At 43.8% G+C, this 23,445-nt stretch overlaps 1 protein-coding gene across 1 annotated transcript in view; it reads right to left on the reverse strand.

Annotated features, from left to right (window-relative positions):
* glis3 (GLIS family zinc finger 3) overlaps positions 1–23,445 on the reverse strand; it is a 34,969-nt gene that overhangs the window by 1,064 nt on the left and 10,460 nt on the right. Inside the window, exons 2-10 of the mRNA XM_014129971.3 lie at positions 21,795–22,391; positions 16,367–16,574; positions 15,010–16,180; positions 8,213–8,374; positions 7,647–7,757; positions 6,990–7,131; positions 6,683–6,803; positions 1,038–1,204; positions 15–200 (exon numbers count right to left, since the gene is read on the reverse strand). Coding sequence (XP_013985446.1) covers positions 15–200; positions 1,038–1,204; positions 6,683–6,803; positions 6,990–7,131; positions 7,647–7,757; positions 8,213–8,374; positions 15,010–16,180; positions 16,367–16,574; positions 21,795–22,212 — 2,686 coding nt within the window. The 5' untranslated portion in view covers positions 22,213–22,391. The remainder of the gene's footprint in view (positions 1–14; positions 201–1,037; positions 1,205–6,682; positions 6,804–6,989; positions 7,132–7,646; positions 7,758–8,212; positions 8,375–15,009; positions 16,181–16,366; positions 16,575–21,794; positions 22,392–23,445) is intronic.

Below are 23,445 nucleotides of genomic sequence, written 5' to 3' on the forward strand. Positions count from 1 at the left end.
TGTCTCTTCATTACCTGTGAGCCCAGACGGCAGAGCTCTTTGGGAGATGTCTAGTCCATTCTGAGTGGTAAATGTTGGAGCAAAGCTGTCATCAAACACTGGGGTTTGCATCAGGTGACAGGAGTTGGTCTGCTTGGTGGATTTGCGTGTATCATTGTTGTATGATGGAGAGTACACCATTTGGATCTGACCACTAAAACCTGCGGAGGAAAATAACAGGTACATCTAGTTATTTACATTTTATGAATAGATGAAGGGGAGACCGAAGAATCTGTTTTCCTTCTCTGGTGTTTCCCTCTTTTCATCTTCCTTCATTGTTACTTCTTCCCACAAGCACATTGGCTTCATATCTTGATATTCGTATGCACAAATAAATCTGGTATAGATAAAAGGTAGAATACTCAGTTGTAGTTCTATGAACCCTTACATCCACCATGGCACCTTATGGAAGCACTATTACTCATCTGATACTACAGAACTGTACTTTTGAGTAGTTTGAAGCATTGTTCTTATTAAAACAATAGAAACGGTGCACAGCATGAACACCTTGGCAACATCAAGCACTGCTGGCAAGTCCAGTGGGGAAAATGTGCAATCTATTTTAAGCTATGATCTAGAGAGTAAAGCTGCTTCTTTTTTCCTAAATAGAAAAACATCAGCCACCTGCTGCACAACAAATAGCATTAAGCCATGATCATCCTATATCTGAGAGTATCTGTCAAAACAGAATGTCAAACCACCCACACACTTCTTTAATAGACTTTCACACAATAAAACCAACAGTAACTCTCATTTCAGAGCAGGAATTTCCCTCAGGAATTGTACCATTGTTTTCTTTCCGCAGCCACATTTCCACAGTCAATAAGCTACGCCCTCCTGTAGGTGCAGGTGTAATCCTATGCAGAACTCTGGGACGCATTACTGACCTGATCTGCTGTCACTTTTGACATTCCAGGGAAGGATATCTTCAATTTAGTACATTAGCACCTAATAGATGAACATATTTGATGTGCCTGTAGTTGGTAGATGTCATTTACCTGGGTGGTGGTCTGTTTTTACTACAGGAGTGTGACTGGGATGACTCAGAGTTGTGCTGGTCTGTAGGGATAAGCCAGTGGGATGGTGGGTAAGAGGAGCGGAGGGACCAGGCAGTTGGTTTTGGTGTGACCCGGGGCTGAGGTGGTGGGGGGACCTATTGGCAAACCTGAAATGTTTCACAAACCGGTATATGAAATTATATCAGGTTGTTCAAGATACAAATGGACATATAGAATTTAATCTGCACACCTGCTGCAAAACATCACGATACTGTGACACTGCCCCTGCAGTAGGCTTATTTATTTATGCAACAACACACTCACTCATCATCACAAATCTTAAGCAATCTATTTACAGTGCCTCCTAAAAACATGATTGACATGGGGAAAAGAGGGTGGGCTATCAGCTGATCATTGATGTTGATGATTCATGTAAATCTGCTAGTTAGCTAGCTAGCTCGATTTCTTTTACTTTTACCTCTATGTCTTTCTGTCTCTCTCTGCTGCACGTATCAGCCAACCAGACCGAATATTGATGATGATGTAGGCTAAATCAAGTGTTATCAAGTATTAATCAAAGGTTATGCTGCTGTGGCAGTACTGTTGATATTTTAACTAAGTAGCTAGCTACACACACTCGATTGGCGACCGCATCTCTCAAGCCATGTATGTTTGAATCTCTGTACAGAGCAGACTAGGAAAAATGCACAACCGGCCACACGTGAGCTCTGTACAGGGCAGATCAACATGCACAACCAACGGAGTGGGGGGGGGGGGGGGGGGGGGGGGGGGGGGTCACTGGCGTACCACAAACCCCCGCAGCCCATGCAAGGTGGGGGGCCCACAGGCTTTGGGGGCACCCAACCCCAAAAATGTATATATATATATATAGATTTAGATTTATTGGTGTAAATGTTGGTGTTGGGGGCCCCCTTGAGGTTGGCCCAATAGAATTAGGAATCAGAATACTAGAGTGGACATGAACCTTCTTATTGGATAAATGTCAGCCATTTTGGTCATGGAGTTGGTCAACCATGGTATGCTGTGATAAGATATTGTGTAAAATAATGAATTTGAATAATATTTTGGCACTGTTTGTTAGCTAGCTAGCCAGACAGTTTTAGAGGAATGATTCTATACATTTTCTCAAATTAACTGCCAATATGCCTACATTCCATTCAAACAATGTAGTCAATTCACAGCCATACACTGGCTGAAATCAGTTGATGATAGGACTTAGCAAAGTTGTAAATGTAACAAGTACTGATATTATATAATAGCACTCTCAGCTTTCCAATTAATATTTTTTGAGACATTTATGGTCTCAAAAATACAACCTTCATTTAACTAGGCAAGTTAAGAACAAATTCTTATTTACAATGACGGCCTACCCCAGCCAAACCCAGATGACACTGGGCCAATTGTGCGCCGCCCTATGGGACTCCCAATCACGGCCGGATGTGATACAGCCTAGATTTGAAACAGGGACTGTAGTGACGCCTCTTGCACTGAGATGCAGTGCCTTACACCACTGCGCAACCCGGGAGCCCCGAATATATACATATATTTCAGAGGCTATTTATACAGAAAATTGGTATAAAGCCCATATAAACTGTATTTATGATTATTGACAATATTTTAGGTTGACAATAATTCTATTATACAATTTTTTAATTTCTCTGCTTCAGTAAAATCAAGATTATGCCTCTACTGACATTCATTCCAATTAGACTGGTTTGGATTTCTCCCTGACCAATATGGCTGCTATTTCCACCCCATTCTGGAACTTTGAGGGCTTATGACATAGCCCCCTCCCCAGATAGGATATGAACACATCATCATTTGTGTCACAGGAAACAGGTGACAGGAAATTAGCTGTAAAATTGCAAATTTTTCTTTCAGCTTCATAGAAATTATACCACCGCCCAAAAGGAGACTTTGGAGGCTTGAAGGGCAAAGGGGCATGTGCTCTGCACAGGTAGAGCCCAATCTGTGCACATGCCTGCTTGTAAGGAGAATGGAGAAACATGCAATATCTCTTTCTCTCTCCTTAACAAACCCTCAACTTTGTGAGCTAACTTGGAACAAATAAAATAGTACAGTCAAATTTTACATCTTAAATTCTTAAACACGAATAAGAATGATGTAGAAAATTATGTTTTTTCAAATGGAGAAAGTTTATATTGTGAAGTGACGAATTGGGCATGAGTGATATTTATCAAAATGAGTGATATTGTTAACGGGTATATTGGGCACATTTTGGGGAGTTCAAAGACAACTTTGGTAGTATTATAAACCTTAAAATATCTTGTTTCTAGTAGGCTACAGAATTAGAGGGGGTGAAAAGCGTAGTGAAAAGTATACAAATAAGCATAATAGGTTATGACACTTAAAGGGGTTTGGCAAAAGAGCTGATCTGATTGTTAGCTTTTTTTCTGTGAGCTCAATAAGCACATTGCACAGTTTCTCTGTGCGATGTAGTAGGGATTGTAGTTTCCAACAGGTCAATATTCTACATAGTTTAGAGCAGAAAACATGGTATTTAACTACAATGACCATAATCCATTGCACGCCTACTGGTCCAGTCTGTGTGTTTCTTCTGTGCCTGTTAGTTTAGATAAGTGTGGGGCAGACATGGAGAGAGAGAGAGAGAGAGAGAGAGAGAGAGAGAGAGAGAGAGAGAGAGAGAGAGAGAGAGAGAGAGAGAGAGAGAGAGAGAGAGAGAGAGAGAATACATGATCTAAGTGATTGATAGTTGGTATTCAGCAGTCATAAAAGTATGCCTTATTTACTTTGAAGAACTACTAAAATAGTGATTTTGTCAGACAGCATAAGCAGCAGCTCTATAGAGATGAGATGATGACTTGGAGTTAAATAATAAAGTCATCAAATAAAACAAATGTAATATACACAACAACTGAAATCTTCTTTAAAATGTTTTATTAAAAGTAAAGTTATGTGAATCAATAACTCTCTATGGTTAATAATAAGCGGTAATGGGCAGTCACTACCATCATGGGACTTCTATTAATTGTTTTATTCTGTGTTGTTACAGCATTCAACCAACATAATGCATAGTGCATTTGTTAAAAATAAATCATCGAAACTGGAATCGAAAACCGTGATAATTTTTTAATAATGGAAGGAAAACCGAACCGACCTCAAAAAGCACTATGTTCGTTCGTGTAAATGCAGTGTTAGACCAACAGTTTAAAGTAATACAGAAATGTTGTGGTTGGGATATATTGACCAAATTATCAGGAAGGTTTTGGATGTATTTCACTTCAAAAATCACGAGGAACAACCATTTCACAGTTTTTTTTTTTTATGTCGGTCCCCTCCCCCCTCCCCCAATAAGCAACCCAAAGTTACACCCTTGCCCCACAGACAGCTCTTTCAGTGAAAAGACACTGATATCTGACAAGTAGAAGTCTGTTTAAAAGAGGCCGCTAATTCATCACTGAGGGGCAGTAACATAGCACACCTCTCAGACTTTAAATAACCCATGTTAACTAAGCACAGATACGTGAGAGAAATCTTAATGACTTGTTTTAGTTTGTTTGTTTGCCCAGACTAAAATGCCTGGTTACTTAAATATGGCAACCTTCTTTTCCCATACCAAGCATCAAGAAAGTAAGAAAGAGGATATTGTGAAGAACATCCTTAGAAGGAAAGCCAAACAATGAGTGCTTTTATGGTGTATCTGTAAACCTTTTTCATTTTTCTTACTGGCACCAGGGTAATAATTAAAATAATTGAGGTGTTTACAATGCAATTGATTAAGGGGATAACAATGCACAGGCTGAATGAGGAAATAAAGAAATCACATAATGGCAGTGAATAAAATAGCAAATGGGATTTTACAATCGATTTAACATCTAGAAAAGTAATTACAGCAATCCTCTTCCCGGAGCCTCTGAATGGTATTTTTCCAATTTTATGATTCACTTATTGAATTCCTGAGCCACTCTAGATGGTGGCTATAGCATCCACTAATGCAAGCCCTAGAGACTGATGAGGCAAAGCAAGGCCTGCTTTCATTGGCTGATTGTGTACCCAGAATCCTGTGGTGAATGCTGTGGCCTACTGCTGCTACCAGGACAATCAATCAGTGTCAGTGAGAAGCCATGAGCATCTGGCTGCCCAAAACGACAGAAAACACTCTTTCTCATCGCCTTTGAAGTGCATGGATGAAGGAATGTTTTTTTTGTTTGTGTGGGCTGACCAGGCAACAATGTTGCTGGCCATTCCCAACCTGTAAAACCTCTTCCCAACCGCTCTCTTCACAGCTGAGGTGCTGCGGGCCACAAAAAAGCCCATTGGGGTCTTTCAAAAGGGGAGAAAATGGTGCTTTATTTTAATCAGATTATTCTAACTATGAGCTTGCTGCCATGAAGCCATGACAACCGACGTTTAAGTACTTATTTGTTTCAGATCAGAAAAAAAAGAAGGAAAAGGGGATAGGCATTTAAATCAGTCATGGCTACAGTCACTCTGCCAATGGGAACTCAAAATGAATAGAAATACCAAGTCGCTTGCCCAACAGATGCAACTGGGCCTGCAGCAGGTTCTCTTCCCAGAAAGTAGATGTGAACATGTTTCAAAAACCAAACCGCTTTAACAGGATGGATGAGAAATATAACCGTCTATTCATCGTCTGACACAATGTCAGAGAGCCAGACAGTATGCTACCAGCGATGCCATTAAAACACATATCTCGCCGTCAATGTCTTAGACACACCGAGAAAAGTATCTGGCAAAAGCCACCAATAGAGTGTCTTGAAGGGGCTGTGGCTTTCAACAGGACTAGGTAAGGGCTTTCACTATATACAGGTATCATTTTTTTCACCTGCAGAATTCCAAGAACGCTGTTAATTGATTACCCAGCAGGAAGTGAGAGAGACTGAAAGGCTGTTCTTAAGGTAATGACTTTCAGAACTTTCATTAGCCAGCACTTGTCATAACTACGAAACACATTCAATGTAAATGCCTCAACCTTTACACAAGATCTGGGAACATGACTGAATTCTCAAAGTCTCAAGGAAGGAACATTGAATGCAGTTATAAAAATCCTTGCTCGACTTCTAATCCTATATTTTTATTGTAAATTGATTACTGCATTGATGATGAGTAGCCTTCGTTACAGAGATACAAATATGTGACTAAATATGACTATGCATGATGAATGGTTTAAATAGTTCCCCCTTTTTTAGTTCAAGACTAGGTCTCCTGCACATTTTAACATTTAATACAGAATTACAGTATAACACGCACTGTGCACATATCACCGCGCTTAAGTTTTCAAATGGAAATGTTCTCACCACCAATGTCTTAGAAAATGATTTCCACATAACTACGACAGCAACAAGTACTAAGTTACGGAAGTCAGGGAAGTTTAGCATGGTCCAGATTGTGACAGCTGCTAATGAATTTTCATAATTTGAGCATAGGTAAAACACCATTGTATGAATACCAATTGTTTATCATAAATGCAAATGTTCCCTCTGCATATAAACTTACAACCGGGAATGAAACAAGCAAAAAACTATAGAATTGCCTCATAGTCAAAGCTGAACAAACTTCTGTGGTGAACTCAAAAAGCTTAGAAGACTAACACTAGTTGTTCTGCTGTGTGGCTGCAGTACCTGTAACTGTCCTGCAGAGCCAGGTGTGAGCTGTTTGAGGAGGGTTGGCACTGTGGAACAGCTGGAGGGACAGGGATGGATAGAGACACACAGTGGCTTGACTGGCCACTGGACAGCAAATCTATAAAAACACAGACAACAAAATAGCGATATAGATACACTGGACAAGGCTACACGCAACATAAACCCATAACGGAGACTCTAATTAAGAAGAATATACGTACATATCAAACCATGGATTTCACACCCGAATAGGTCTACTTAACTCTAAATAAAGGCACAGTCAGAGTATCTGGATGATGTGTACCTGTGTAGTGATCTAGGGAGGGGCTAGGGGATTGGCCCAACCTTCTGTCAATCATGCCCAGAGGAGAGAGGCTGGGTTTCAGGGGTTGGATGGTTAGGCAATCCGTTAATGCCTCCTGGCTCATGTCAACAGACAACCTCAGCTTTAGACCAATCACAGAGATACAGAGGTACAGAGATCAGCATAAATGCAAGTAGAGAATACACTAACTTGGTAATGAAAAAAAAACTGTGAATGTGGGAGCATTCGTAAAAACAATACTTTTTTTTATAGAAACAGCCCACCTCCTGCGGCAAATTGTATCTATGGTGACATAACCTTAAGTGTAAGATAGAATTAATGAGCATGATTATCCCCAACAGGGAGTTTAATATGGTCTGAGCATTACAGCGCAGCAAAGAAAATCAACTAACTAGTGAAGATTTATACAACAATATGTGGAGGCATTCTGCGTTAGTGTACTGTATAAGTGGATGTGTTTGCGATACAATAGAAGTGGGGAAAAGTAAGAGGCTGTGAAAGACAGCGTGTGTCTCAAAAGACATTGAGACTGTGATAAAGTCAAGGGGATCCTTTCACTGCATAGTGTAAGTTGCTGAGGGGGATTGAGCGAATTTTCAAGTGTAAAGAGTAGAGTCCAGGCAGCTCCATACTGACCTTCTTCCTCAACTGCCTCTCTTTGGAGGAATGGGATTTGACGTGCTTGCGCAGGGAGCTGGGGTCAGTGTAGCGCTTTACACAACCAGGGATCTGACACGCGTACGGCTTCTGCACAAACACGCACACGGACACACACAACTGTAAATAATGTCACAAAACCAACAACTTCCAGTTTTGGCTTTCAGTGTGTGTCTGTATGTCATTTGATTTGATTTATTTAGCCAGGATAGTCCACTCAGTCACTGTTTTCCAGGGAGCCCTGGGTTCCATATAATCAATAAAAGCATACACATCACATAGACGCTGTCTAGATAAAAGTCTACACAGAAGCATTTGTGTACAGCTTTCTTGAAGGTGGAAATGCTCGCTAGCTGCCATGTGGGTAAGTCCAGCTCGAGAGAGGAGAACAAGGCAGCGACAGAGAGAGAGAGAAAAAAAAAACGAGAACGAGAGAGCACAAGAGAGAGTGAACAAGGAAGAACACTTAGAGTAAGAGGTCAGCGTCTCAATTCTCAATGCGTGTGTTTTCTGTGTGTCTGTCTGAGAGACGCCACTCAATTCACCGTGTCCAGGTGAGTGCGTTGATGCTTGGCTCGGTCGCTGGAGTTGCTGAAGGCTTTGTGGCAGCCGGGGTGCTGGCATTGATAAGGCTTCTCTCCAGTGTGGCTGCGCAGGTGGATCTTCAGGTTCTCCAGCCGAGAGAAAGCCTTCTGACAGCCCTCAAACTGCAACCACACACAAAGGGCACAGTGTACACTTAATACCCCTATCACTAACCTGTACATCAGGGGACACAAAACAACACCCAAACATTCAGCATATGGAGAGCTTGAGACTATCAAGTTATATCTGAAAAAAAAAAAAATAGGATTCTCTGAGATAATTGGCTTTAAAGTTCCCGAAACCTCATTGGTTTGAAAGGTGTCAGCAATTTTTTTATCTTGTTTTCTTTTGGACTTAACAACACCATGAGTAGTATATAGGTAGAGAACATTGTACAAAACAAGGGTATGTCAATAACCCAATTTTAATGCCGATAGAAGCTCTCGATATGTAAACTACCACTGGTTAACACTATAAGAGGTGTGGTGGTCAATGTATCCAGCAGGGGTCAGTATCTGTGTGTACACAGACTTCAGTCTGTAGAATCTGTCTTGTCTCAAGGGTCTTGTAGGATCTAAACGTGTTGACAGATGAACTCATTGTAGAAACATGCTACCGCCAACTGGTAGAGAGGTTAAGGTAGAGAGGGGTTTGTTCCTCGTCAAAAGGGCTTGCCCCCTGCCCAGGTGCACTAGCTGTCACAAGCTATGGGATTCAAGAGTAGTGGATGGAAGCTGATCCAAGTCAGCAGAACTAAACAGCTCTCCTTTGTGCAGTACTACCAGTGGCAGACTGGCCATCTGTCACTTCGGGCAAATGCCAGATGGCCTTCCACTTTCAGCCTATTGTGCCTGTCAAACTTGTTTTTGCAAAATTATCATTATCTGGCTAATAATGGTGGCCTCAAGGAGAAAAATAGGCCGGTGTGTGTGGGGGATTCAAGGAGAAAATAGGCCGGTGTGTGTGGGGGCCTCAAGGAGAAAAATAGACCGGTGTGTTAGAAATGCCTGAGACGTCTTCTGGTCCCAGTCCGCCCCTGAGTACTACCACCTCACTGCAATGACCTCACCCTCAAGACATGTGAATCATCACAGTTTCCTACTGTAAGTCAAGCCTAGTACTTTGCTCTCTCACTCCACAGTCAAAGGGCTTGGAATGTCCTTTCTTCAGTTTCACAGAGAAAAATCATGGAACCATGACCCATTTTATTATTGTCCCTCCAGGACTGGATTCCTTGCATAGCTATACCTCTCCCTCAGTCTGAGCTGACCAACTACAAATGAATCAGTTCCTTTAATATTTGACTCATCACATTCGTCTGCATTGCTATGGGACATATTCCTTTGATTCACTCCTTTGATTCCTTTGATTCGCGTAATAACATAATGCTAACTTCAGACTGTATTTCTATCTGAATCAACATTGCCGCTCTCTTCTTGCAAGACAATATCGCGATGAAATTCAAATCTCTAATGTACTGTATAGGCAAAGTGTTACCTACTCAACAGCCACTACACTCAATGTTGTTCTGCCTGGAAGCTGGCAAACAGCAGGCACGAACATACTGTACACCCTGCCGAGCAAAACCCCCAGCAGAGTACTGTCATTATGCCAAAACTCATTATGCCTAACTTTGACCCTCAATTCCAGTAAGGCCATTATGACTCCTTCTGATGGCAACCATATGTTCATATTGTCAAAAGGAATGGGAGTCAGACTTTATAAGCCTTAAGTAATTCAAGAGGGAGAGAGGGAGGCAGATATGCCTGATAATTCTATTAGTGCTCACCAGCCTATTGGGGATAATAAATGTATTCTGCATGACTGTATCATAGCGAATGTGTGAATTCGGGGTACAATCAACTGCATTTTAGTGCTTACAGATGAGGTCTCCCATGCAACGATGACGATATCTCTCCTTGTGGGTCCTTACCACTGCACTCTATGTCCTGCTTGTCTGGGGACACGAGTAATGACCTAACAGAAGTATTCCTGAAAGTGGAGAAAGCCACCACCTTTCCATAGTCTTTCTAGTCTTTCACAAGTCTTCTTCACACACAGCAGGATATTCTGTCCAAATGCTCTCTAAAACGGTGGCATACCAGGGAAGTACACCACGACCGGACACTCCAAACCACAGTGTATAGAAAAGGATCAGCATCGGACCATTCAGACGGGCTAGCATAAGAAAAATACAGGCCAGGGAGAATGAGCAGGATAAATAGCTATTCAGCCTGGGGATGGGAAGAGAACTGAGAACCAGCATCACACGCAAATATACTGCCAGGAGCCCAGCGGTGCCCAGGAGTGGCCTGTCATGCACACTCACACACTCACACACTCACACACTCTCTTGCTAATAAAGCTTAGAGTCCCCTTTTAGCTGCTGTGAGGGACAGAGGGTCTGAATAGACAGCAACATGGCTCCTCAGTGGAGCTGAATGCCACAGCCAGCCTCCTGACAGGTCCTGGCAGCCGGGCATGCCCTGGGGAACAATGACCCGCCCATTGCGTGCCAGCAGAGTCAGTCTAGTGCCCTCTGTAGTGCCTCAGCCTCTCTCCTCTCTCTCACATCTCCTCTCTCACATCTCCCCTCCCTCACATCTCCACTCTCTCACTCACATCTCCTCTCTCTCACTCACATCTCCCCTCTCTCACTCACATCTCCCCTCTCTCACTCACATCTCCCCTCTCTCACTCACATCTCCCCTCTCTCACATCTCCTCGCTCTCACATCTCCCCTCTCTCACATCTCCTCTCTCTCACATCTCCCTTCTCTCACATCTCCCCTCTCTCACATCTCCCCTCTCTCACATCTCCCCTCTCTCACATCTCCCCTCTCACACATCTCCCCTCTCTCACGTTTCCTCTCTCTCACATCTCCACTCTCTCACATCTCCTCTCTCTCACATCTCCTCTCACTCACATCTCCCCTCTCTCACTCACATCTCCCCTCTCTCACATCTCCTCTCTCTCACATCTCCCCTCTCTCACATCTCCTCTCTCTCACATCTCCCCTCTCTCACATCTCCTCTCTCTCACATCTCCCCTCTCTCACATCTCCCCTCTCTCACATCTCCCCTCTCTCACATCTCCCCTCTCTCATCTCCACTCTCACACGTCTCCCCTCTCTCACGTTTCCTCTCTCTCACATCTCCACTCTCTCACATCTCCTCTCTCTCACATCTCCTCTCTCTCACATCTCCACTCTCACATCTCCACTCTCTCTCTCACATCTCCACTCTCTCACATCTCCTCTCTCTCACATCTCCTCTCTCTCACATCTCCTCTCTCTCACATCTCCACTCTCACATCTCCACTCTCTCACATCTCCTCTCTCTCACATCTCCACTCTTCCACTCTCTTCTCCATCCCTTCCAATGTTCCCGCTGTTCTCTCTCCCATCTTTACAGAACGCTTTCCTTACTCTTATCTACAGCTCAACTCCCTTTCTTATCTTCTTCAAACGCTCAAATCTCACCCCCTCTCACATATCCTCTCCTCATGCCCAGTCGTCTCCTCTCCCTCTTATCTTCTCATCATCTTCTTTAAATGCAAAAAGTTAGTTCATGAGATTTTGAGGTCTTTAAAACAAGGGCTGAAAACGGTTACAGAAACATGAGAATAAGCTGGTGCGTTAAAATACTTTGAAGTCTGAACTGGTTTCTGGCGGCAAAATCAAGTTATTTCCCTCCTTACGGTTGTAGAGATGGCGCTAAAAATCTTGGCAACCATAAATCCCATCAGGCCTGCATTCTGTGCCGTTGCGGGCAGGACTAGAATTTCAAGCTGTCCATTGTAAGGGAAACTAAGTGGATTAACCCGTACTACTGGGGTTGTGTTACACCTTAACGGCTACAGTCTTCGAAACATCAATAAGAGATATGTTAAAATACACACTGTGATTCCTCAAGTGAACCCACAACTCAAATACTCTAGTGCAGAATAGAACACCCAGCATCAAGACCATTTATAATTCAGAAGATGTACATACTTTGGGGCCCAAACAAAACCGATAACTCCAGGATGTGTCAAGATATTGTCTATATCATTCACGTAGCTGAACATCACACTGCAGCAACGTGGATTGAGTAACCAACGGGAATTATCTGAACTGACTGATAGCTTCCTGGTTCATCTTAATTGCACAGCCATGCAGCTACCATGACACTTGAACGCCTGCATTCCCATGGAGTGCTTTATTAAACTGACTAAGCTAGAGGAACCCTGGCCTCCACAGTTGCTTGGGTACCCCATATGTCTCTATTTAATTAACTACGATCCAGATCCAACAACACAGGGAGCTTTCATTAGAAAATAATATAGTTACTGTAGGAGGAGATATGGTTCAGCTTTCCAAGAAACTCTATGAATCTATTGCACAACATCTAAAGCTGTTCTGATAAATTCAGAAAATGTACCATTACTAACTATGGCAGTAATTATTCATCTTTCGAACAGTAAATCATCAAATGAATGCAGAGCAAAAACATGATTAGCTAATGTGTTTACATAGGCGTTGCTCTTGGTGATTTCCAAAGCTCCAAACCCGTTTGAAAACTGTTGAAAGAGTTGAAATCCCAGTGATAAGGCATATACTAAATACACAGATGAATCAACTATGTGTTAAGAAAGTGCTCAATCACCCTTACGCACTGAGAGCTGACAGGTACAAGTCATGGCTTGCCTGGTGTATGTGGGGCAGTGTGCTGCGTAATCAGATCTACTTCATTGTAATGCTACCGGCTGGGCGGGCGGCTCGCGCCTCTGTTTGCCATTCACCAGCCCCATCCTTCCTGTCAATCATTCCTCACAATAAGCCCGAGTGTAATTCTCGGACAATTTACTGGCATGGCATCTAAGACGTTTTTAGTGAAGTAGAACTGGTTCTCTCGCTCTGTGAGAGTCTCTGTTGCCTGTCTTGCTCCTCGGCTCTGACTTTGATTGCTCAGACTGTTTTGTTCAGTAAGTATGGGTTTTCTGACAGTTTCTGTCAATTAGACTGACCTCGTTCTATTTCTTTTCAGTCTGACTTTTTTAGCATATGCTGAAGTCAAGCCTGGTATGATGGAATGTCACACAATGGGTATGTCCAAATAGACACTCTATTAACTATATAGGGAATAAGGTGCCATTTCCAACATTCTGTTTTGGGCATGACCCTGGATATTTTCCCCTGTAACACATGATTACATGGTACACAGACCCATCTGACTGCAGCTGCAGCCTCCATAGCAACGGGACTGGTTGGTACTAATAAGTGAGTGTTTTGGAGCGAAAGGTCGACCACAGGTATGCATCCAGTTAATAATTGTCTAACCAAGAAGCAGCGAAACGAGTCAAGGAATGAGAATTTTTGGCTTCTTACTCATCTGAACCTCAAGTATGTTCCCAGTGGGGTTGAGGGCGGGGGGTATCTCAACAATTGTCTCGACCAGGGATGTTAAAGCCATTTTGCCCGCGGGCCACATTCGGTCTTTACCGAAGTCCAGAAAATGTGTTAGATTTCCTTGCAGTCAAAATTGTTCTAAAATGTTTTTTTCCTCCCTAACTATTCAGCTTTCTTTTCGGTGATTCATAGCAACCTGGAAAGAGTGAAGAGACTGTTTCGATGTAGGTCCAATATAATTTCTACAGTTTCGTTTTAGTAATCGGTAAAAAAAAAAACTCTACTCTTCCAGCCTGATGAGCCTCAAAAAGAGCCCGAGCTCACTACTGCAACTAATGTGCATAGGTTTTGTGCTGCTATGGCTCCTGAAGGACTCCTATAACTGCAATCACAGCACAGGAAGGCTATACAGAGTAGAACAACTCATCTGTCAACTGTCTTTGGCTTTGAACATGGTATGTTGTCATGCCGTGAAATCAAAAGAACCAAACTTAGCCTTCTCTAACAGCACATCTGAGAGAACCACCAGTAGCACTAGGACTGGGAGCACCTGTCTCAGGGGAATCCAGCCAATCCTCCTCATCAGTACCAGGTCCAAGGATACATGGCTTTCAGATGAGCTCCATTCAAGTCTCTCTCTCCTTGGCCACAGAACCAGACCCAATCAGAACCGGGCCAGGGGACATCACCTTCCCAGAACCCCAGCCAAGTCTGTCCCTGCCTGGCAGGCTCATGGCTGCTGACAGGCCCTGTGACTGCCTGGTAGAGTAGCTCAGGGAGAGAGAGAGGGGACTGTGGCAGAGCAGGGATCAGGAGGCTGGCTGACTGGTGCCCTGCCAGAACTTAAGCGCTGCGCTGCCTTTGTGCTGATTTAATAACTACATAATTAAGTTAACTGCCATGTCAACTATCACAGAGCTGGACTAATTAGCCCATGGCCACAGTTAAGAGGAGAGAGAGACCATATTTCTGACCCAAACCTTCAGCCTTCGGACATACATCAGAGTACACAAAGGCCTTAAAGAGGTACAACGTGCGTACTTCAAGATGTCGATTTCCCTCTAAACCATCTCAGCAAGGCTATTAAGAGGCTGAAAGGCCCTCTACAGCTCTGGTCTAGAGGATTGGCTGGTTGACTCACAGTAGACAGGGGAGACAGCCTGGAAGGGAACTGGTGCACTCACTTCCCCCTTTAGCATACTTATGGGAAAAAGATGTTAACCATTGTGCATAAGGGGGGTGGAATACCTGAGGTAACATTTTGTTCAGGTAAAGCCAATGGATCCTCAAGTGGGTGACTAAACAGATTCACACTTGCATTTTATAGACAGTTTTGAGGCATTCGCCAGAGATTGATTTGCTATGTACCGTGCACTTGTTGGGCTTCTCTCCTGAGTGGACTCTCATGTGGATGAGGAGTTTGTAGCGGGCGTTGAAGGGCTTGAACCTGCGTGGACACCCGGCCCAGAAGCAGGTGAAGTCCTCGCCTTTCCGCTGGTCCACATGGAGCTTCTCTATGTGCCTTACAAGCTCCTCCTTTTGGTCATACACAGCACTGCAGTCAACCCAGCGGCAGCAGTGGCCCCCACTGTATTCCTCTGTCTCCCCCTCCTCTTCCTCCAGCATGGGGAACAGGGACAGGGGATGGGGCAGGAGGCTGGCCCCATGCACAGGGGGAGCTGAGGGAGCCTGTGGGACAGGGCCCTGGGCCTGGCCCTGGATGTGGCTGGGAGGTCTGTGGAGGTGGAGGTGCTGGTGAGAGTGGTAGGGAGGCGGAGGGCCCTGCGGTGGACTAGCTGATCTGATGATGGTGGCCAACTCTAGCTGAAAGTGTAGAGATGGCACCAGGTCATTAGCACTCCTGGCTGCCTCCTGTAGTGTCCCTCCCTCCTCTGGGAGACACTGCTGCTCTACCACCATGTTAGCCATCTGGCTCTCCAGCGCCCCGCCCTGCTCCAGCCTCTGCATGTGGCCACACTCTGTCCCAGGGTGGGGGTCACTCAGTGGGATCAGGGCCAGCGTGGAGCCTGGGAGGCTGAAGAGGCCTGGAGACTGAGGATAGGGGATACAGCTCCCTCTCACCCCCAGGAAGTGGCCATAGACCTCAGGCTGGAGGGGGGAAAGGGTGTGGTGGGAAGCCGGAGAGCTCCGGGAGCCATTGATGTAAGCCACCAGCGAGGTGGGCGAGGTGCGGATGATGGAGTTGAAGTCGATGCCATAGCCATCTGACAGAGGGGACATGGAGAGGGCCCTCTTCTTGGAACGGGCTGAGTACTGCCGAGGGCTGTTGGCATCCCCGCCAAACAGGTAGGAAGGCAGGGACGCAGAGTTGGAGATGCTGGTGCTCCCTGACATGGCAGTGCCAGGGGGCATGCTGAGCAGCTCACCCCCCTCGCTGCCAAGGGTTGAGCCCTGCTGTGGGCAGAGTGGAGGAAGGACCCGGTAGCCATAGGTCCACTCCTGTCTGCCACTCACAACTGACTGGGTCTCTGCTAGGCTCAGGGTGGTGGAGGCCAGGGACTCTCTGGAGAGCAAGGACCTGAGGCACAACACTGTAGTATGTGAGTAAGGATAGCAGTACCAGGAAAGTCTGGTAGAGTTGAGTATCACAGCTGTTTAATAACGTACATGGATTTTGTTTAAAGTAGCTCAGAAATCAGTGCAATGAAAAGATAGGTGGGGGAGATATACTCCCCCTCCTAGAGTGGTGCAGAGGTTGACTCACCTGGCATCTGTGTAGGGTACCATCAGGCCTTGTGGGGGTTGGGGGTCTTGGGGGGCGTGTGGTACCAGAGGACCTGAGGTGTAGGCCTGGGCACTCACAGGAGACACTGGGCCAAGGCTCTGGACCACCATCGGACTACTGGTGACCCAGAGGTTAGCACTAGCTGGCTGGCCCAACACCTGCATACTCGGTCCTGAGACAGAGTAACCTGGTAGAGACAAGTTCACCATTAGAGGTTTGAGGGTTCACCACCGGGACATACAGTAGGAAATACAATCACTTGACATGGTTTGCTTGAATTAGACCATATACTTTACAAATAAAAAAAATACAGACATTTCTCCTTACATAATAATATCTAAATAGTGAGGAACCACATACTGTATTAATGATTAAGGGTCTAAAATGTCGAGTGACATTTCTTAGGTCTCATGTGGGCTCTAAATTAATCAACACGGTTTCAAATTCATGTTCAACTGGGAATATTATAAAAATCATAATAAATAAGAAGCCTTTACATCGGAGCATCCAGCCTTCCAGTGCTGCTGCTTGAGCTAAAGACCACATTCAAACAAAATCATTCGACACAACTTGAAACAAGATTGCGAAAAAAAAACACCATGAAAAATAATACTAACTTTCTTAATTATGGAATCAAGTCATTCAAAGTAAATTCCAGACAAAGATAATAGAGAGACACTTGTGGAGATCTCTCACTTGTGTATTAATTGTCGTGAGAACTTCAACTACTGTGTTGTCTTCGACAATGTTCACACTTCAGTGGTTGTGGCATTGCCATTTGCATCCAACCATTGTCATCATGCTTGACACACATTTCTTAGTTTGTACTGGCAGTATCTGACTTTGATAGAGACACAATGAATCCACGGTTCAGCGTCTGTTCATCTCCGCCACAGTTCACTTCACCATATTAACACACCAAACTGTGTTTGTACACCAGGGACCCATGAGGCAGATATCATCAACAGAAATCAAACACAAACCTAACATTTTTTGTCTTGTTCAATAGAAGCTTATGAATCCTGGAATTCACCCTAACAAACCTGAACTGCCCAGAGACACTTTCTGCTCTGTTAATTACTAATGAGATTTTTTTCTTCCTCTTTTTCCTCCATCGCTCATTTAGGGATATGTTTTCTGCTTGGTTAGTTATCAATAAACAAGCCAGGGAGAAAGGAGTTCTGGGGAAGAACGGTGGTTAGGGTGGGAGGACGACATTGAAGTGAAGTGAAGTATGAAGACTTCTATGTAAATCAGTGCTACTTTGAAGAGTGGCGAGAAGCGAGGGGCTGATTGAAATGCTGTTTACAACATATCACTGGGACATGTGCACACTGTGATCTTTCAACTGAAAGGGAGGAAGAGGTCCTCCATGTAGGTCCTTGGAGGGCATAGGTATCAGGTTTAAAATAAATTGTTTACGGTAGGGAACATTTAGCTAGCTATTAAACAACTGATTACTTTAATAGGGTGCTTTCAATATATTTGGAGGGACATCCTCACTTGCAAGTGCACCTAGAGAGGATAACTAACCTAAGGTCACGAGGGTCACAATATTTCATAATGAGGGGACAAAGTCAAGACTGATCAAAACAATTACAGTTATGGGCAATTCAACACTAAAGGAATTGCGCTGAGACTCAGATTTTTTCTCTTAAATTGTATTCCAAACAAAAACCATTGATTTCAAAGTTTAACAAACTGTACAACTCTCTGCACAAGGACTACTTTTAACAATTTCCTGGAAGTACTGTGCAGATGCTTATAGCTACTTCCTGTATATAGCCATGTTATTTTTGCTCGTTATCGTTATTCGTTATGCACTGTATTTATTTCCCGTGTCACTATTTCTATTCTTATTTCTATTTTATCTTTAAATCTCTTTTGGTTATTGAACTACAGTAAGTGAAGTGGATTTACACCCAGTAACTGAATTGCGGTAATGGAATTTCATCATTGGTCCCTGATCTGTACTACACAGAAACGCATAATTATGGATAGGAATGTCATTCTCTTCATGGTGTTGTATCCTAAAATGGTACACAAAAGGTATAAATATGCAATATCCTCCTATTTTGGTATTATTCTACACACTGGCTATTATTTTAATGAGCTCCACCACCAAATAAGACCACATTTGGTTGGTCCAAATCTTAACCAATCACAGATGTCCATGTTTCATGGGATAGGATAAAGTAATCCTTCTATCCTCCTATTTTGGTATTATTCTACACACTGGCTATTATTTTAATGAGCTCCACCACCAAATAACACCACATTTGGTTGGTCCAAATCTTAACCAATCACAGATGTCCATGTTTCATGGGATAGGATAAAGTAATCCTTCTAACCCCCCCCCCCCCTTAAAATATTTAGATGCACTATTGTAAAGTGGTTGTTCCACTGGATATTATAAGGCGAATGCACCAATTTGTAAGTCGCTCTGGATAACAGCGTCTGCTAAATGACTTAAATGTAATGTAAATGTAAATGTTTCACAAGTTTGGACATCAAAGTACAGCACAGTAGAGTTCAGTAGAAAACAGTACAGTATAGTCAAGTAGAGTATTCTTCAGTATAGTATAGTTCAGTACAGTACATTATAGTGTACTCAACTCTAGTGTGCTCTACTGTATACTGTACTGTACTTTTATTTACTGTACTGTACTGAACCATACTCTACTTTTCTTTGCTGTAGTGTACTATACTCTACTGTGCTCTACTATAATGTACTGTACTGTACTAAACATTTCTTTACTGTAGTGTACTCTACTGTGCTCTACTGTACTGTACTGTAATGTACTCTGCTGTCCAAACTTGTGAATCATGGACGTCTATGTTTGGGCCAAATGAAGGCCAGTACAGACGTCTGTGGACCTTGAAATCAAGTCTGGTCTGGACCAGGCCCTCAAAAACGTCTGAGGATGTTGAAATCAAGGCCAGGACCAAATGCAAACTACTTTTCAATGTCCATGGACGTCCGGTGTCGGTCAGTGCTCAGTGGGTGAGGATCCTGGTTACAGTAAATGGAAAGGGAGTGTCAGTAAGAGCCGGGAGAGGGGACATTAATTGAAGAGAGAGGGAGCGGTTGTCTAGACTTTTCACACACTTGCTTTGACCACCAGACGACAGAAAGAGAAAGAAAACAGTTGTCAGCTGAACATAACAGAATGCCAGTGGATGGGAGGACAGTAGTACTGAACATAACAGAATGCCAGTGGATGGAAGGACAGTAGCAGGTGACCCAACTGTGGTTTGTGACTGCTTTGAGTTCCCATTGTAGCCAATTCATTTGCAGAAATTCTGTTACCAATTTGTTTTAATCACTTAGTGTACAAAATTAACAAAATTAATATCAGTAAAAACACTATAACTAACTGGCAGGTCTACCTTTACTTGTCACTTCTGTGAACTGTCATTATCCTTCCCCCTAATGAGGGAGAGAAATGGGAAAATATCATGAAGAGTTTGGTAACGGATGTTTCTTAAACTTACAGAAGGCAGATTTTTCCCCCCATAACTAAATGTTGATATTAGTTGGCAGGGGTCTTCAACATGATTGTGTTTTGATGTAAACTCAGCAAAAAAAGAAACGTCCTCTCACTGTCAACTGCGTTTATTTTCAACAAACTTAACATGTGTAAATATCTGTATGAACATAACAAGATTCCACAACTGAGACATAAACTGAACAAGTTCCACAGACATGTGACTAACAGAAATGGAATAATGTGTCCCTGAACAAAGGGAGGGTCAAAATCAAAAGTAACAGTCAGTATCTGGGGTGGCCACCAGCTGCATTAAGTACTGCAGTGCATCTCCTCCTCATGGACTGTACCAGATTTTCCAGCTCTTGCTGTGAGATGTTATCCCACTCTTCCACCAAGGCACCAGCAAGTTCCCAGACATTTCTGGGGGGAATGGCCCTAGCCCTCACCTTCCGATCCAACAGGTCCCAGACGTGCTCAATGGGATTGAGATCCGGGCTCTTCGCTGGCCATGGCTCTTCGCTGGCCAACACTGACATTCCTGTCTTGCAGGAAATCACGCACAGAACGAGCAGTATGGCTGGTGGCATTGTCATGCTGGAGGGTCATGTCAGGATGAGTCTGCAGGAAGGGTACCACATGAGGGAGGAGGATGTCTTCCCTGTAACGCACAGCGTTGAGATTGCCTACAATGACAACAAGCTCAGTCCGATGATGCTGTGACACACTGCCCCAGACCATGACGGACCCTCCACCTCCAAATCAATCCTGCTCCAGAGTACAGACCTCGGTATAACGCTCATTCCTTTGACGATAAACGTGAATCCGACCATCACCTCTGGTGAGACAAAACGGCGACTTGTCAGTGAAGAGCACTTTTTGCCAGTCCTGTCTGGTCCAGCGACGGTGGGTTTGTGCCCATAGGCGACATTGTTGCCGGTGATGTCTGGTGAGGACCTGTCTTACAACAGGCCTACAAGCCCTCAGTCCAGCCTCTCTCAGCCTATTGCGGACAGTCTGAGCACTCATGGAGGGATTGTGCTTTCCTGGTGTAACTCGGGCAGTTGTTGTTGCCATCCTGTACCTGTCCCGCAGGTGTGATGTTCGGATGTACCAATCCTGTGCAGATGTTGTTACATGTGGTCTGCCACTGCGAGGATGATCAGCTGTCCTTCCTGTCTCCCTGTAGCGCTGTCTTAGGTGTCTCACAGTAAAGACATTGCAATTTATTGCCCTGGCCACATCTGCAGTCCTCATGCCTCCTTGTAGTATGCCTAAGGCACGTTCACGCAGATGAGCAGGGACCCTGGGCATCTTTCTTTTGGTGTTTTTCAGAGTCAGTAGAAAGGCCTCTTTAGTGTCCTAAGTTTTCATAACTGGGACCTTAATTGCCTACTGTCTGTAAGCTGTTAGTGTCTTAATGACCGTTCCACAGGTGCATGTTCATTAATTGTTCATGGTTCATTGAACAAGCATGGGAAACAGTGTTTAAACCCTTTAAAACGAAGATCTGTGAAGTTATTTGGATTTTTACGAATTATCTTTGAAAGACAGGGTCTTGAAAAAGGGATGTTTCTTTTTTTGCTGAGTTTATTTCTAATAGCTTTTAAGGCTTTTTCTGGTAGATGTTTTCTAAGACCTCTTTTACAACTGTTTGACAAGAAATCAAAGCCTTTGCTTATTCCTAATTTCTAGGATGGAAATGGTTGAAAAATGTACATGTCTTAATAAAAAAGAAATAGAGCCTTAGCTTTCATTTGACACCCAATTTGATATCCTCCTATGAACTTCATGGAACCTTTCATATGGAAATGACCTTATCCTACATAAAAGGTCAAGACATCACTCATATCTACACTCGTGTAAATGTATTAGTCTGAATGTAATACTGTATTTTGACAAAGCTTACTAGAACATACCTTTGACACCACTGTCAGAGCAGTCAGACGCCATGCCCTGATTGGTGGCTGCAACGCTGATGGGTGGGAGTTGAAGGGCGGGCACTTGTTGCCGTGACATCTGTGAGACACTTGACACATTTGGTTGTTTCCCATTGGTCAACATCTGCCTGCGGAGGCTCAGGGCAGGAAGCAGGACAGAACTCCCAGAATTCCCAGAGTTTGTCCCGGAGCTGAGGGGTACCTGGGAGTGGTGGACACCCCCTCCTCTACCCCAGCTGCTACCCACTGGAGAGGGGCTCAGGGTGGCACAGAATCCTGGGGACAGGGTGGTGCGCATAGGCATCCTGATGGAGGGGGCCTGCTGTCCTGTGATCATGCCCAGCGATGGGGGTACACCAGAGGGGGAGACCAAGAGGTGACAGGCCTTACCGTTCATGTCTGACCCAGTTTCTTTTTCACAAACAGCCTTGGAGGGTTTAGGAGACTAGAACAACTTTTCCCACAATGCTCCTCTTCCCAAAAGTCATTCTTGAGTCTGCAGAAGAGGAAGATCCGTGGCTAAATCAGCATCTCATCTTCAGGCCCTCAGTGGTCTATCCATACGGACAAAGACATCTGAAATATATCAGTGAGACAGGCACACATTTATAGTTATGAGTAATAAATGAGTCACAAACTATAACTGACGCAGGAAAGAATTTACTGAAATCTCCCAAAAATATGTTGCCATAGTCTACTCATGGTTCCCAACTCTAGTCCTTCAAGAACCCCCAACAGTACACATTTTTATTGTAGCCCCGGACAAAAACACCTGATTCAATTAATTGTGGGCATGATTAGTTGACAAGTTGAATCAGGTGTCCTTGTCTGGGACGTTTGACAGCAAACAGAACTACAACAGAAAAACGACACGTGCGCAACTATGGGGCAAAACAGACGGGCTTGGCTTCTATTGTTAACAACAGGTAAACTATATTTAGTCTCCAAATGTTTGACAACACCTGAAACCCCACCTCTTTAAGGAATACCTAGGATAGGATAAAGTAATCCTTCTAACCCCCCACCCCCCCTTAAAAGATTTAGATGCACTATTGTAAAGTGGTTGTTCAACTGGATATCATAAGGTGAATGCACCAATTTGTAAGTCGCTCTGGATAAGAGCGTCTGCTAAATGACTTAAATGTAAATGTAAATGTTTATTGAAAACATAAATACATTTGCACAATGAGTATTTGTTGTCTCTCAAATGCATCGTTACCATTTTTGGGCCCCTCAGGGGTATGTACTTAGTCCCCTACTGTACTCCCTGTTCACCCATGTCTGCGTGGCCAAACACAACTCCAACACCATCATTAAGTTTGCTGACAACACAACAGTGGTAGGCCTGATCACCGACAACGATGAGACAGCATATACAGTGCCTTGCAAAAATATTCATCCATCTTGGCGTTTTTCCTATTTTGCTGCATTGCAACCTGTAATTTAAATAGATTTTTATTTGGAGTTCATGTAATGGACACAAAATAGTCCTAATTGGTGAAGTGAAATGAAAAAAATTACTTGTTTAAAAAATTAAAAACGGAAAAGTGGTGAGTGCATATGTATTCACCCCCTGTGCTATGAAGCCCCCAAATAAGATCTGGTGAAACCAATTACCTTCAGTCACATA

The sequence above is a fragment of the Salmo salar genome, chromosome 01 (assembly GCF_965601325.2).
Source record: "Salmo salar chromosome 01, fSalSal1, whole genome shotgun sequence".
In the NCBI taxonomy this organism is placed as follows: Eukaryota; Metazoa; Chordata; class Actinopteri; order Salmoniformes; family Salmonidae; genus Salmo; species Salmo salar.